This window comes from Heptranchias perlo, chromosome 27, assembly GCF_035084215.1.
Source record: "Heptranchias perlo isolate sHepPer1 chromosome 27, sHepPer1.hap1, whole genome shotgun sequence".
NCBI classification, from domain to species: Eukaryota; Metazoa; Chordata; class Chondrichthyes; order Hexanchiformes; family Hexanchidae; genus Heptranchias; species Heptranchias perlo.
Window position 1 is genome coordinate 29,498,574 of NC_090351.1, and position 16,288 is coordinate 29,514,861.

General features: G+C 39.5%; 1 protein-coding gene across 1 annotated transcript in view; it reads left to right on the forward strand.

Annotated features, from left to right (window-relative positions):
- The window catches only part of psma5 (proteasome 20S subunit alpha 5), a 42,715-nt gene extending 29,337 nt beyond the window's left edge, over nucleotides 1-13,378 (forward strand). Inside the window, exons 4-10 of the mRNA XM_068007538.1 lie at nucleotides 558-684; nucleotides 2,669-2,736; nucleotides 3,556-3,663; nucleotides 4,217-4,275; nucleotides 10,327-10,429; nucleotides 11,266-11,352; nucleotides 12,812-13,378. Coding sequence (XP_067863639.1) covers nucleotides 558-684; nucleotides 2,669-2,736; nucleotides 3,556-3,663; nucleotides 4,217-4,275; nucleotides 10,327-10,429; nucleotides 11,266-11,352; nucleotides 12,812-12,889 — 630 coding nt within the window. The 3' untranslated portion in view covers nucleotides 12,890-13,378. The remainder of the gene's footprint in view (nucleotides 1-557; nucleotides 685-2,668; nucleotides 2,737-3,555; nucleotides 3,664-4,216; nucleotides 4,276-10,326; nucleotides 10,430-11,265; nucleotides 11,353-12,811) is intronic.
- Nucleotides 13,379-16,288: the final 2,910 nt, after the last annotated feature.

A 16,288-nucleotide genomic window follows, 5' to 3' on the forward strand; every position in this document is an offset into this window, starting at 1 on the left:
AGAAATGTAGCTTTGTAATATACATGGTGATAGTGTCTTGTGAGAGGTTTTATTATGGTGATGCTGGCTCTCTTTCTTGATAGGTAGTTACAGTATATTTACAACTGAATTGACAAGACTTAAGTGCATAAATTGATACACTGACTTCTAAGTTTCTGATCAACACCATGCAGTTTGTATCATGTTCCTTTTTGTTGCTCTTTAACTTTTATGATCTTTATTCAGCTTTTCTTTTTAAATGGTGCTGATAGGTTATAAAATACTATGAGCAGCATATCTATCAGTATCTGAAGATTGCTCTGGGTAGAGTCCTTGCATCAGAAGTATTCTGAGAGAGGGTTCATACCCAAATACCTGTATTTTTATCTTTTTAGAGATCAGTGTAACTGGTATGTATTTCTAGTATTTTATGTTCTAGTTAAATATTCAGATGGTTTTGAAGTGCATTTCTGGGACCTTCTTAAATGGTATACTGTCTATATTTAAGCAAGATAAAACAGTCAAAACATTTCACTTGACAAGGAAAAATTAATCAGATACGTTTTCTGTTTCCACAGTTGGGTTCTACGGCAATCGGAATCCAAACTACTGAAGGTGTTGTTCTCGCAGTTGAGAAGAGAATCACTTCACCACTGATGGAACCCAGCAGCATTGAGAAAATTGTTGAAATTGATGCTCATATAGGTTAGTACTCTTGAAAAGAATGCACAGAACAATTAACAAATGTTGCCTATTGAATCTTACACTTATTATTTAGGAAGTATTGAAGAATAATAGCAAATTTTAAAAATGAATATAAGGGGGAAAATGTTAACAAAAATAGTCCTATAAAAGCAAATTTCCATTTTTTTTTTGACGAAGTAGAAAAGATTGCTATACATATTACTGCTACTCAAGATTGAGTCTAATGAGATACATGACTGATTTGAGTCTGTGTCCAAATCCTATTGGACACCGAAGTATCTAATTTTTTCTGGTCCCTGCAGAATATTTGATTAGCCCACATGAACTTTCTGTTTTTCCTTACCCCACCCCCCTCCAGTGTTATAAATATCTGATAAATCCAGAAAGTTAATGTCTAGAAGTATTTTCACTTATTTCCCAGGAATATCAAACCATACACTTCAAAAGTCCTATTTTCCTGTAGCAGGCAATGATTTGCTCTGGCCTTCTGAATTTAATTGGTACGACCTGATAAAATCCAAATAGCCAAAAAAGTTGCTTAAAACTTTTAACTAAACATTGTACAATGCTTTACATCCAAAAAAAAGTTACTGTTCTTATGGGTGACATGGTCACTCTAAGTGATGAGATACTAACATGGAGTCTGGCTAACTGGGGAAGGATATAGGTTTGAGTCCCAGTCTGAGTTGTGTTAAGTAAAGAGTTGCCAGGCTGAGGTTGTGGCATCTCTCCATGGAGAAGAGAAAACAGACACTAAATAGTAAAACTTTGAAAACAGTAAAGGAGCAGAGGACTTGGGGGCTCAGATATACAAATATTTAAAAGTGGTAGCAAGTTTTTTTAAAAAGCATATGGGATGCTAGGTTTTATAAATACGGGTAAAATGTACAAAAGCAAAGAGGTAATGCTAAAGTTATCTAAATCATTGGTTAGGCCATAGATAGAACATTGTGTTCTGTTTTGAGCACCCTAGTTTTAGGAAGGATATCTAGGCCATGGGGAGGGAGCAGAAGACATTCACTAAGATTATATCAGGGATGAAAGGCTTTAGTTATGAGCAGACTGGAGAAATTGGAGCTCTCTTCATTAGAACGGAGAAGGTTAAGAGGCAATCTAATAGAAATGTTCAAAATTGTGATGGATTTTGATAAGTTAAATAGGGAAAGCTTTCACTGCTTGGTGAGTTAATAGCTAGAGTGTGTAAATTTTAATCAGCAAAAGAACGAAAGAAGAGGTTAAGTGGAATTTTTTTTATGTAGCGGGTTATTGGGACATGGACTACTCTGTTAGAAACAGTAGTGGAAGCAGAATTCATAATTGCTTTTAAAAGCAAAGTGGAATATTTGAAAAAGATAAAAATTAAAAGGATATGGCAAAAGGGCAGAGGAATGCGACTAAGTGGATAGTTCTTTAGAGAGCATGCACAGTATGATGGGATGAATGGCCTCGTGCTGTAAATTCATTCATGTGTGGGTAGTCCCTGTTGGTTGGCATTAGTAGAGGCCTGGAAGCAGGCTGTGTATCTGTTCTTGATTGCAGAGGTGTCAGATTAGTTGCACAAAAGCATAGAATAAAATTCTAAAGGAAAAGGGGTGAAACTTGCTCCCCAGAAATGCAAAAATGAGTTAGGTTTGAAAAAGTTATAATTAGCCAGATACATACACTTTTATCCATCCTACTAAGATTCCTGTTATAATATTGTTTTCAATGTCTTCCTGAGCTTGGTTCTTTATGTTAAAGGTTCTGCATTGTGCTATATAATGCTTACTTTGTTACAATGTGCAAAATGTTTTGGGTCATTCTAATGAGAATGAACAATTTATAATTTTGAGTCCCTGGATTTGGTAAATAAAAATTGTGCATTAAATATAGAAATATGATTTTACTATTATAATTATATATTCCTATTGAATTAAAATTTCAAAATCCATTCAGTATATTTTTTGGAATGTTTTGTCTTAAATGTTAATTATTTTGTTGCTAGGTTGTGCAATGAGTGGATTAATAGCTGATGCCAAAACTTTAGTTGACAAAGCAAGAGTTGAAACACAGGTAATTTATGACTGCAGCATTTAAAAAGATATATCAATCAGAGTTTTTAGAAGTGAACCACCATGAAGTCTGTCCTATTTTCTGAATGTTAAATAACTTATTTTTGTAATGTAACCTCAGATGAGTACAGTCTATTCTTTTACCACCAATTTAATGGTTTGTATTATTTATCACTTTAACTAGCGCAAATTTGTTAATTTTTACTTGATTAACTTGGGAAATAGCTAGTGCAAAGTCACTGCATATGGAGCTGTTTGGAGTTGGTCTCGAGAGGACTGTGAATAACTAGTTAGAATTGAGATGACTGCTTTATACTTCAGCATGTCAGTATAATACAATGGGCTAAATAAATAAATAATCCAATGGAATCTGTTGGAAACTGGCAGTATGGCATCAGATGTTTGCTTTGAAATGACTTTGCAGTTTTTTTTTAGACCAAAAACTACAACTAGAACACTTTATACATATGTTATGTAACAGTTAAATATAAATGTTGTAGCCTCACTGGATCGTGAGGATTATCCTCTGACCAAAGGAAAATATGAAAGAGGAAGGTGTTTAACGAAAAACACATTTGTGTATTCACAAACCATTGCTTGGTCTTCCTGGTAAATTTGTGCCCAGTATTTTCAATGTACTTGAAAGCATATCACAATCTGTTGTATTATTTAAGGTTTTTTAAAAAATGTTTCTTCCCCAAAGATTGCAAAGCGATTCCTGATAAGAGTTAACTTCTGACAGTCTCTTTGAGTATAGGAATTATATTCATTTGAAGTTATTTAACTTGGCAAAAATTACGGCTGTTTTCCTGTTCTTTAGAATCATTGGTTTACCTATAATGAAAATATGACCGTGGAAAGTGTGACGCAGGCAGTCTCTAACCTGGCCTTACAATTTGGTGAAGAAGATGCAGATCCTGGTGCAATGGTAAAATCTCTAGCTAAATATATAGATACAACATATTACAGTACCATGTTATTTAATCATTTGGACATGTCATCTGGTTACGGAAGTGATTTTTCTGACTATTTTAATAGACATTAAATTAAGTTACAAGATATAGTTGGTGCTTTTAAAGACATTCACAGTTTTGTTACACGTAGTGCACAGAAGAAATCTTTTGCCCACCTCTCCTTCCCCCAAACCCCCTCAACACTACATCAATATACAGTACTTGATTCATGGTTCTCTCATGGAGTCCCAAGTGGTTGCAAATACTGTAACTTGTATGGTATTACATACAAGTGTTTAATGGTGTTTTCTGAACTGGTGGTGAAGGAAAGGAGGACAAAAGTGGCTTGTCTGCTTTGACCCATGGTATTTGCTGCCTCATCACAAAAATCCTCCACTTAGCTGTTTCATAATTCATCTATTGTTTTTTTGACTGGAGGAGGGTAGATAAATAACCTGTTAATGTATTTGTTGTTTACATGCTTAGAAGGAAAGACATGATTTAAAATTGCTGATTTTTTTTTTTAAGAGCCGACCATTTGGTGTGGCATTGCTGTTTGGAGGAATTGATGAAAAGGGACCACAGATGTGAGTATAATTTCTATTGAAGGCATGTTTTATCCACCTCGTATCCTCTCCATCACTAACTGCTTACTTCCACCTCCATAACATCGCCCGTCTCTGCCCCTGCCTCAGCTCATCTGCTGCTGAATCTCTCATCTGTGTCTTTGTTACCTCTAGACTCGCCTATTTCAATGCTCTCCTAACCGGCCTCCACCTTGCACCCTACATAAACTTGAGCTCATCCAAAACTCAGCTTCCTGTATCCTAACTCATAACAAGTCACGTTCACCCATTACCCCTGTGCTTGCTGACCTACATTGGCTGTCGGTCCGGCAACACCTCCATTTTAAAATTCTCATCCTCGTTTTCAAATTCCTGCTTGGCCTCGCCCCTCCCAATCTCTGTAACCTCCTCCAGCTCTACAACCCTCCAAGGTCTCTACGCTCCTCCAATTCTGGCCTCTTGCACATCCCCGATTTTCTTCACTCCACCATTGCCGGCCGTGCCTTCAGCTGCCACGCCCTAAGCTCTGGAACTCTCTCCCTAAACCTCTCCGCCTCTACCTCTCTCTCCTCCTTTAAGACGCTCCTTAAAACCTACCTCTTTGACCAAGGTTTTGGTTACCTGTCCTAATATCTCCTTATGTGGCTCGGTATGAAATTTTGTTTGATAATTTCTCCTATGAAGCGCCTTGGGTCGTTTTACTACGTTAAAGGTGCAAATTGTTAATTCAAGATAATGCATTCGGACTTTTGTTTTAATAATGTATAATGTGTTTGAACAAATATCTAGATTATTTTGTGGTATACATTTTCTGTACCTTTACGATTTTATTTCCTGTAGCGAAAATGTTGTGACTGACTAGGAACATAGGAACAGGAGTAGGCCATTCAGCCCCTCGTGCCTGCTCCGCCATTTGATAAGATCATGGCTGATCTGTGATCTAACTCCATATACCTGCCTTTGGCCCATATCCCTTAATACCTTTGGTTGCCAAAAAGCTATCTATCTCAGATTTAAATTTAGCAATTGAGCTAGTATCAATTGCCGTTTGCAGAAGAGAGTTCCAAACTTCTACAACCCAGATCGGGTCATAACTTGAAACTTGACATACTTGAAACATTGAAGCATTCTCATCAGATACTGGGTTCAGGTCAAAAGTCGAGAGTTTGCAGCCCCAGTAAGCATTTAACTGTTGCCTCTATTAACACTAAGCCTCACAAGCAGCTTCTGACTTCCTTTTTAAAATTTCCATGGTGGGGCTGTATGAATAGCTGAGCCTTTTCACTTATAAATAATGTGTCCTTAAACTAAAAATACTTGAGTTTGTATTTGGATTTCATAAGTGATTTAAACTCTTAGTTTCATTGCAAACTGAACATTTCTATAACTGCCTATTTTGTTTCTGCATCTGTAAGCAGCAACTCACAACAGTAATTCAGAATAGTTCTTTTGCTAGATGTATTTTTGATGTGATTAAATCTTAGGTGGTAATTTTCAGATTGATATCTTTGAACTGGTTAATAGCACAACCTTGTAAATAGAGCTGTGGAGATTAATTGGATATGTTAATTTTAATCACCTTATTGAAAATACTTTGCTGCCAAGCAGAATTATTATGATAAAATATAGATCTGGCTATGATTTTGTTTAGGTCATTGCAGAAATAAACATGATATGGTAGTTTTTACAGTAATGTAGAAGCTAGGCAACTAACAAACTGCAATTCCAATAAAACTAGATAAATATTTGCAACATTGTCCATGGTAACACTGAACAAAGTGCATTCTTGGAAATTCAGAGCTGCAACATCAAATTAATTTTGCAATTGTAACAGTTTTTTTGCCGGGAGTCCTACTGGTAATCAGCTACCCCCTCAGATACTGAATTAACTTAGCAAAAGGGCCCTGTCTATGTAAATCAGTGAAGAGGGAATTTTCTTTTGAAACATCAAATTTAATGTTGAGCTAGGCCTTGCAGAAGAACTGATGTAATCACCATCTGGTTTGTTAACAAGAAGCGCAGGAGTTTCAATGGGCTGGATTTTGTTGTAGCAGAGCTTTAGTTTGACATGCCCCCGCACCCTTCAGCTCAACATTTTTGCTCACTATGTTGCTGAAAATACAAGCTGATAACGTCACAGCGAGGGAAACAGGGCACCTGGAACCTGAGTGAACAGGGTAAGCAACTGTATTTCCTTAATCAGATTGAAGGATTGAGAAACATTGGAAAGACTGAGAAGCAAGTGTAAATTACAGTGGGTGAATTCAATGTCAAATCAGGTACAGGAAGAGAAATAAACACAGGGAACAATTGGATTAAAAGAGAGAGAGAGAACAAAGAGAGCAGAAAAATAAAATTTTAAATTTGACATTTTTAAAATCTCCAACAATTAATACCTGGAGGAATGAGACTCCACACTTGGTAACAGTTAATTTTCAGTGCCAGTGAGGTTGATTGGTAGTAATTAACAATTATTATGTTGTTAAAAGGGTACTTGCGCTTGTAATGACTTGACTTAAATTTCTGTGTCGAGTTTAGTTCGTATCAACCACACGAATACAGCAACTTCATGACTTTAAACGGTGAGGCAGACAGCAAAATGCTGTTTTCGCAAAGTTAACGACGGAACAACGCAAGTCGGACAGCAACTTTTGGATATTGGCATTTACCCACGTATCTGCTCTTCCCCTGAAGTTGCTGTACCATTTACGCATCAATAATAGCAAGCGCCATTATCTTCACCATTATTTTGACAGCAAAATCTGGCCCAATATGAAAGTGGCAATGTAGCTCCAGAGTTAGGTTCTGATTTGACTCAAATGCAGCTGTGTGGGATCCCATCGGAGAGGCCATTTTACAATTCTTGGACTTGACGTGGAGTATAAATTAAGTGTGTCAAACCAGGTTTTAAAAGTTGGACTTTCACTAGCGTTTTATAAAGAGCATTTTTTTAACATTCATTTGAGAAAGTATTTGTCCTTCCAAGGCCTTAAAAATGTTAACGGCTGAAAGCAGAGCTCTGTGCAAGGCGGGAAGAGTATGACTGGCGACAGGCAATATAACGAATTTTGATGGCCATGAATTGCAAGCTGCACGAACAGTTTCAGATCAGTGACTGTAGAAACAGCTGAAACACACGACTGGTTTTAGGATATCAGAATTGATCTTGAGTGAATAATTGCTTTGAATTGATTTCTATGTTTTGGCCTGGAATTTCCTGTGTATTTGTGCCCAGAGACACTCACAATCTGGGCACAAATTAAATACGTGGCCTAAAGGATTGCGGAATTTTGGGCGTGAGTGAGTCAACCACGTATGTTCAGTGTACCCATATTTTATCAATTTTTTTACTATTGCCTCTTGATCCCTCCGCCAAAACACTTCTCCACCCATAATAACGGCCCTGCCCCCAAATTAGAGTTTCCTGCAATTGTGCTTGCTCAGAGGGTCTCTTCAAATTACATCCAGATTTGCAATTATTTGAGTGTTTTTTAAAAATTATCTTCACTGAGACCTTCACTTTGTTTTTTGTTGCTTTGAATAGTTTATCTTTGGAGCAGAGAATCTCTGTGCTCGAGCAGCAATTGTTCTGGATGGTACTGTCAGAACGTGGTCTCCCAAGAGACCGTTTTGGATACTTCAGGACACGGGGATAATGTAGAAAGGGAGGAGCAGCAGAGGCAGACAGCACTCACTGGTGCAGGGAACCCCTGAGTTACTGGAACTGTCCGACAAATACTTTGTGTTCAACAAGCGTGAGGTGGACAGTGACTCTGAGGAGGGTGGTCCTGAGCAACATTGTGGCACTGTGTAGAAAGGAATGAACTAAGAGGGTGAGAGGCAGTTGTACTACAGGGATAGGAGAGTGGTAGTAGTGGGGGAATTTGATAGGGGTATAGATAGCTTTTTAAAAAAAAATCAAATGATGTGTTGCTTCCCTGTTGCCAGGGAGAAAGACATCATAAAACAGATGGAAAAACTTCTGGAAAGGGAGAGGGAGCTGCTAAAAGTCATGGTCCCGTTGGAAGCAATGACAGAATATGCTTGAGGCCTTGCAGAGGGAGTTTAAGGAGGATAGGCATTGGATTGAAAAATAGGACCAACAAGGGTGGTAGTCTCTGGATTGCTTGCTGTGCCACGTAATGGACAGGTTAAGGAGACTAAGATTGGAAGGATCGATGCATGGCTACAGGGCTGGTCATAGAGTCATAGAGTCATACAGCACGGATAGAGGCCCTTCGGCCCATCGTGTCCGCGCCGGCCATCAGCCCTGTCTACTCTAATCCCATAGGGAAGGGTTGACATTCTTGAAGCATTGGAGCAATTCCGAAACGACGGAACGCTATAAGGGGTTGGTGCTGGGTCTACTTTTGTTCTTGGTGTGTGTGTATATATATATATATATATATATATATATAATGGACTTTGGTATATGGAACACAATCTCAAAATTTCATAAAAGGAGCCAGTTTGGCAAGCAATGATGACCAAAAAGACTTCGGGAAGATATTGATGGGTTAGTGGATTGGGCAGACAGCTGGCAGATACAGTTTAAGTGTTGGGTAATTTATTTTTGGATGAAAAAAACAGGAATGGGGGAGGATATATTTAATGGAAAGATACTGAAGGTTGTGGATTAAAAAGTGAGACCTAGGTAATCAAATACATAATTCCTTGAAAATGCGAGTGAAGGTAGATAAAGCCATAAAAAAACCAATAGAATTTTGGGTTTTATAAGTAGGGTCAAAGAGTACAAAAGTTAAGTAATATATGTATAGAAAATATTGGTTAGGTTATAGTTATAGTACTGTGTGCAGTTTTGGGCACCCAATTACAGTAAGGACATTAAAGCCATAGAGAGTGTTAAAGTTAAATTCACCAGGGTGGTGCCAGGGATGGGAAACTACAGCCGTAAGGAGAGGCTTGAGATACCACTAGAGTGGAGAAGACAGAGAAGATTCAAGAGTTTTGATAGACTTTCCTAATTTATTCTATTTCCTCTGGTGGGGGACTTGTGACGAGGAATAATTAATTTAAAATGATCACTAAAAGTGAGGAGAGAGGTAAGGAGAAACTTCTTTACCACACAGGCTTGTTGGAACATGGAATGCTTAGCCACAGGGAGTGATTGAGGTAGAGACTATTGCTGCATTTAAAGGAATATTGGATAAATATTTGAAACATACAATGCTATGGGAATAGAGAAGAGGACGGTGTGATTAGTTTTGGATTGTTCTCAAAAAGACCTGACACAATCAGAGTTAAATGGCCTCTATGCTGTAAATCTGTGGTTCTAATTGATCTGCAAATTCACTTCAGAAATACATTCTATATTTGTACTAATGTTCAGTTTGCTGATGATGTAAGTGACTTACAACAGATTGGTTTGAGCATGGATGTTTTGTCTGTTATTGAGTAGCAGTACTATATCCCTGAAGGCACAGTTAACATAGAAACAAGTATCAGCAGTAGAACTAGAATCAGTTGTTAGATGTAGTGCACCACAAATATTAACAGCTGCATTGACTGTCTGTCAATGTATAGCTGCAACTGATCCCAGTACTCCAATTTCAGTTTGTAGGTTAACTCTCTTTGGATGCTTCTAAACACTGGTAGAACAGGATCTGGGGTCAGCTGTAGTATTCCAAGATCCACTTCCTATGCTACAGCTGATCTTGAATCCCTGCTCAGTATGTTACAGCTCAGCTGCAGTAATTGAAAGTGTTTGAAGGGAGTTACCAGTTGACCCCAAATCCCATACCAAATCAATTGCTCACAATGGGTGCTAAGTGTCCAAATAAAATAGCATTAATGTCCCCTGTAAGGAATAATTTACATTTGAATTATGATTTTATTTGTGATTTGAGGTAATTGACAATTGGTAAGCAGTTGAACACCATATCTGCATCAGATGCCAGTGGACTGCACTATATATGATCTGATTTATCCTAAAGGTATATTGTTGGGTCTCTAGCCCATACTTGCCTTAGGCAATTTTTGGTTTATTTCATTGCTAAATGTTAATGGTGTATTTGTAATTATGAACACGACTTGTTTTAATTTCTTGTGCAGGTATCATATGGATCCATCTGGGACCTTTGTGCAGTGTGATGCAAGAGCGATTGGTTCTGCTTCTGAGGGTGCCCAGAGTTCTCTACAGGAGGTTTATCACAAGGTACAGGAACCAATACATGTAGAATGATGTATATGGTCAGGAATGCAATTCACTTTTAATTTCATGAGTAAAAATATTTTAACATTTGTAGCACCACCAGAGCTAATAAGTACGTAATCTGTGTGATTTCCTGATGTAAAATATACACTACTCTTAGCAGTCATCCAGGGAATATTGATGTTTGTTTTCAGACATCGCAATCTGTTGTGAAATTACTGAAACTAATGAAAATTATTTTTGATGCTTCCTAAATCTACAAGAATATTTTATTGTCTGACAAATTGATTTTGGAGGAATTTTAAATCTATTATCTAAAAGAATAAATTATGCATGGGGATTGCACTTGAAATCTATTGAACTCTGAAGATCCTGCAGAATATGGAGACAAAACTTTTTGTTAGCCAAACTTTCAGTAGTATCTCGCAGCAATGAACACGCTCTGATGTAGTATATGCATTTCTTTGAACCTTAGAATTTTTGCTAGTGACTTCTTAATGCACCCTTATACTTGCTCAAATAATTCCCAGTTGAAGTATAATTTGCCACTGTGTTCGTTGATACATTTCACAAGATGTTTTATTAATTTTCTCCCTAATCCTTTTCCCATATTAATTTTTATTACTGTCACCTTTATTGGAAATACTGATCTTTCATGAAAGAAGTTGATACCACACATTGCCGTTGTGAAGTCACTTGCAAGAGTACAAATCTACTTTCCATTGCCTCAAAAATTTCAACTGCCGTTTCAACGTAAGAAACTTGTGGAGATGAGTTTAAATGGCGTCTTTGTTGGTGGAGTGGATGAATGCTTAGATATATTGTTTTTAAAATTTTAGTCAATGACGTTAGAAGAGGCAAAGAAGGCAGCACTCACCATCCTGAAACAAGTAATGGAAGAAAAACTGAATGCTACTAATATTGAGGTATGAAGGTTTAGCCATCGGTAAAACCAGAAGTCCACCTGTCTACTAGGGCTGTGTACTTGCATTTAATAATTTTATTTTTAATTCTGACAGTTGGGAAGTTTTGGCTGACTGGACTTGGTTTTTCCTCTGTTGAACGGGAACTGCCAAGCCACTGCTCTCCCTCTTTCTCTTCCCTTCCCTTCACCCCAGCACCCTGCCTGAGATTTGAAACACTGCATTTTTGTGGGAAGGATTATCTTGAATTTTATTACTCCTCCATGGAGTAGAATGCGAAATACATTCACCCTGTAATGCATGCTGTTTTTCTGGGATTTCTACCAAAAGTTTCAGCAGGAGATCAGGGAACTGCCAAGGAAATTGTACTCCATTATGTTGTATTACTAGGCTGTTCTTAGTCATAATCAGAATAATTGGCCCACAAATTGGGATGAACACTCTTGACAACTCTGCAGATAGATGCACTTTGTAGTGGGGACACTAAGTCATACAGGTCCCAGATTTGACCCTTGGTTTATGCTGAGTTAGCTGATCTCACCTAGGTGACAGTATGGGCACTAATTTGTTGCAGCGCCCTGTACTGGGGGTAGAGGAAAGTCAGCCAAGGTCCCTGCTCCTTTTTGTCTGTCCCCAGTAGTAATTCTGTATGTGTTGATGTTGGGTGAGGATTATGCTGCTGCCCCTTGCTTTCAAATGTTGGAGTACCTTGCTGACACATTTTCTAGGCTTAAACATGAGGAATGTCCGTTTGAGCGAGGTACCAGAGGGTTGCCAGTGCGCAAGGAACTGTAACTCATCAAGAGTGAATGCCTTCAGGAGATGAGGTGAAAAAAATGGGGGCGGTGACAATTAGAGCAGCAACCTATTTTCTTAAAAGGCCAGATATTGTATTTAATGATACTCTAGCCTTTAATGTACCGACTTTGAATGAAACAGTGAAACCCAATGGTTCTTTTGATTTAAGTTATTTAAATATTTTAAAGGTATTTCTGGTCATGTAACTTATGTAAATTGCATCTTGTAAATTTTTAAAGCAGAATATTGTGAAATAGAATTGTAACAATACAGGGGAATGTCAGAAAATGACCTAATTCACATTACTTAAGTAAACTAGAATGTAGGCTGTGTTATATGATTTTGCATCCTTCCTAATGAATGTTTTGCAAAATTGTATTGGTAGAGACCTGGGAGCAGGTCACACGTCTACCAGCTTGAACAGGGAATATTGGATGGCACTTCAATCAGAGGAATATGAAATACATATATAATTGAAAATGCACTCAGTAAATTAAGATATAAAGTAGGATAGGCTTGAGTATAAATTGCTCTTATATTTCCAGTAATGAGCTTCACTACAAAAGCTGTGTGGGTAGTAATCCTTGTTCCTTTTTAACACTGTTCTGTAGCTGCCAGACACTACAGTTTGCCAGAGTGTGGTAACTGCTTATTTCTTTTTCAGCTTGCAACAATGGAACCTTCAAAAATATTTCACATGTACACAAAGGAAGAGCTGGAGGAAGAAATTAAGAAAATCTAAACTGAATTCAGGCACAGGCGGTTGCTTCCTTGAGTATGAACTGAAACATAATCGAAGTTACATGCTCTGTTGAAGATTTTGTTCATGGAATAAAACATTTTATTGTAGGACAGCAATTTCAGATAAGGTTTGTTTTATGTATTACAGATTACATCAATCTTTTATCTCGAGGGTTTGAAAAGATCTCTGTACATAGCGCATTGAAAACAATTATTATGAATCAAATGAGGCAAAATTAATTTTTGTTACTGATGTGTTAAAATCTCCTGTTCAACTTTGCATAGAAGTAGTGTTGTCTTTTGCACCAAATAGGTTGAGGCAAAAGTAAAGATATACCATACAGAATAATTCAGTTAAGCCTCACAATGCTGTCATTTTGAGTCGCCATGGTTATAAACCTTGATCCTGTCTGTGTTTGTTATAAATTGCAATAAGAGTTCAAACCTGAAATAAACCTCTGATGATAGGTTCTTTGTTTTTACAAACTCATTTTTCATGTGTGGATATTTTTATTTCAACTGTGAATGAATGATAATTATAGGGAGATGAATGAACATCAGTAGCTGTAGTCATTAATCAAGGTGTGTTTTTCTTTTTGTTTCTTTATCATTGCCTCTAAGATCCTAACATCTGCTGGAATACCGTTATACAGGTTCCAAGCACCCTCTAGTACCTTGTCTAAGTAGCCTTTCTTCACAGAGTGATTGTTGACCAGATATTTTTATCATGATGGTAATCACAGCTCATCTCATTTCTCATAATTGAAGTCCACACATCCACACTCTGGCAAGGGTTATTGGATAGGAATCAGCAGTGAAACTGACATTTACCACCCACTCCTAGCACTGCAGTGGTAAAGGTCAATTGCGATGCCTCAGGACAGACTGGGCATTGAACCTCCGACCTTCTGGTCAATAGCTCAATATTAAACTGGATGGCGTCTTTACGTACTATACCAACAGTACTGTAATTTTTTTGAAATCTGAGCTGTCTCCTTATTAATTTTCTTTAAAGAATAACCAAACTGTTTACATTTTAAAGTAATATTTTTTATGTAATTATTTTTTGAAAAGGTTGCTGATTATGAAACAATGACTTATGAAAAGTCACATTTGATGCAAAATAAATTGAATCTAAGAATACCAACAGCTTAAAAACACCTTTTTTGTGGGAGACTTCCAAATTTCAGGTCTGCCTTAGAAATTCTCTCTGGTATGGTGGTGCTGGTTATTTCCATTAACAGTTCGAGCTTCTTGGGCTCGATTATTAGGAGGGAGGCGGGTTGGCAGCGGGGGGTCGACTGGGCCCGTGGGTAACGCGCCCAGTGAATTCGGGGTGCTCCGCACGTGATCACAGCCTAATTGAAGGTACTTACCTTGGCTTCTGGGTTTCGCGCTGGAAAGCTGCGCAGCGGGCGGACTGCGCACCCGCATCATAGGCTGACAGCAGGAGGAGCCCGGGGGGGAAGGCTGCTCCCAGGTTTAATGCCGCCTCACTCCAGGTCCTACTGGAGGGGGTGAGGACAAGTGGGAGGACAGAGATCTTCTCCCCGGCGGACGGGAGGAAGTGGCCTGCCTCTGCCACCACGAAGGCCTGGCTCGAGGTAGCAGAGGAGGTCACCAGCACCACCAACATATCACGCACCTGCATACAGTGCAGGAGGCGCTTCAATGACCTAACCAAGTCAGCTGAAGTGAGTACACTTACTCATTCCCCTACATTCCGTTTGCCACATCACCGCCCCCACCCCAAATCTCCTTCCGCACTGTCAACACTACTGTATCACATCACTCCTCACACTCACTCAAAGCTCATCCTCATCTTACCTGCACTTACCTCGTCAGGACTCATCCCACCACTACCACTCAACCCAATCCTCATACAATCTCATGGCTCTATCTCATACTCACCCTCTCATGCATCTCTTTCACGGTCAGCCTCACCCAACCTGCCACTACCTGTGCTGCAGCCACAGGGCATGCATCACATATGTATAGCAGGAAGCATAAGGCAAACATGTCGTGAGCATGAAAGGGATGCACAAGGGTGTTTGAGGGTTTGTCATGGTTTTTACTCATTTGATTTCTGATCAGCTCACATTACATATTGTCACCACTACTGCCACGTCTTTGCAAATCTTGTCTGGTTTGTGCAATAATGCCCTTTCTTGAAGATCACCATGAAGACCCACAACTGATGCCATCCATTGTGTCACTGCAGAGTGGGTGTAGGTGTATTTGCAGGGCTTTTTTGTGCAGATGACTGAGAGACGTCTGCAATGTCCCCGGTGGCACCCTGGAAGGATGCGGAGGAGAAGTTGTTGAGGGCAGTGGTGACTTTGACAGCGACAGGTAAGATGATGATGCTTGGGCCAGCCAGGAGCAGCTCAGCATGAAGGAGGCTGCTGATGTCCACGACTACATGTCGAGTGACTCTGAGCCTGTGTGCACTGCTGCTCAGAGAGGTCCAGGAAGCTGAGCCTCTGTCTGTGGACCCTGTGGCGAGGGTAGTGCCTTCTGCGATGCATCTCTCTCTGCGGTTGCCCTGCCTCCTGTGCAGGTGGATGTGTTACAGCACTGATGTGGAGCTCCACGTGTCAGAGGTGGACTGCGAGGCTGATGATGATGTTCGTCCTCCTCCGAGGTCATGACTGCAGCTATGGTGGCCCGCATCCGGAAGATGTACGTTTGAGGGGGTCTGCAAGGTAGGTAAATATGTCTGCACACCAGGGTTGAGGTTCTAAGTTGGTGAATTTTATTGTTAGGAGGAGGGTGGTGGAGGCCAAACTTTGTCCAAAGTGCAGGAGGCCACTCTGTCAATGAGTGAGTGTCTCCCCTCCCACCTGTCAAATGGACCTTTGCAGCTCCCACAGGCTGTTGGTTGCAACACATCCATTTCAACTGGGAGTGTTTTCCCCCAGTAGGGGAAACACGCTCAGTTGAGATGAAAATCCCACCCCTCCTAAAATATCCTACAGATCAGGTCTGCTAACGACCTGAACTATCATATTAATTGCCTTAAGGCGGGAGTCCCGCATGCGGGGGCTGCAGCACATCTAACCCGGAAGTCGGCGGGTTGGAGCCGGGCTCCAGTCCCGCCCTGGGAATCCCCGATTTTTGGAGCACACTCGCCACAAACCCGCCGGCTCGGACGTCCAAAAATCGAGCCTCTTATGTCCAGGTGTGTGCTCATACTGCCCAATATCTAGTTATATGACAGCATAACCTGGCGGTGTAGTAATAGGAACCCCATGTGATCTGAACTGAATGCTGTCTTTCACCTGTGTCCTTGTATGCGGTGCTCCAATCTTTCAATAGGCAGACTGAAAATGCTTTAGTGAGTCGAGACCTAATGTTAAACCTCAAGCTCTTTATTTTACAGACAGCAAGTGAACGTACA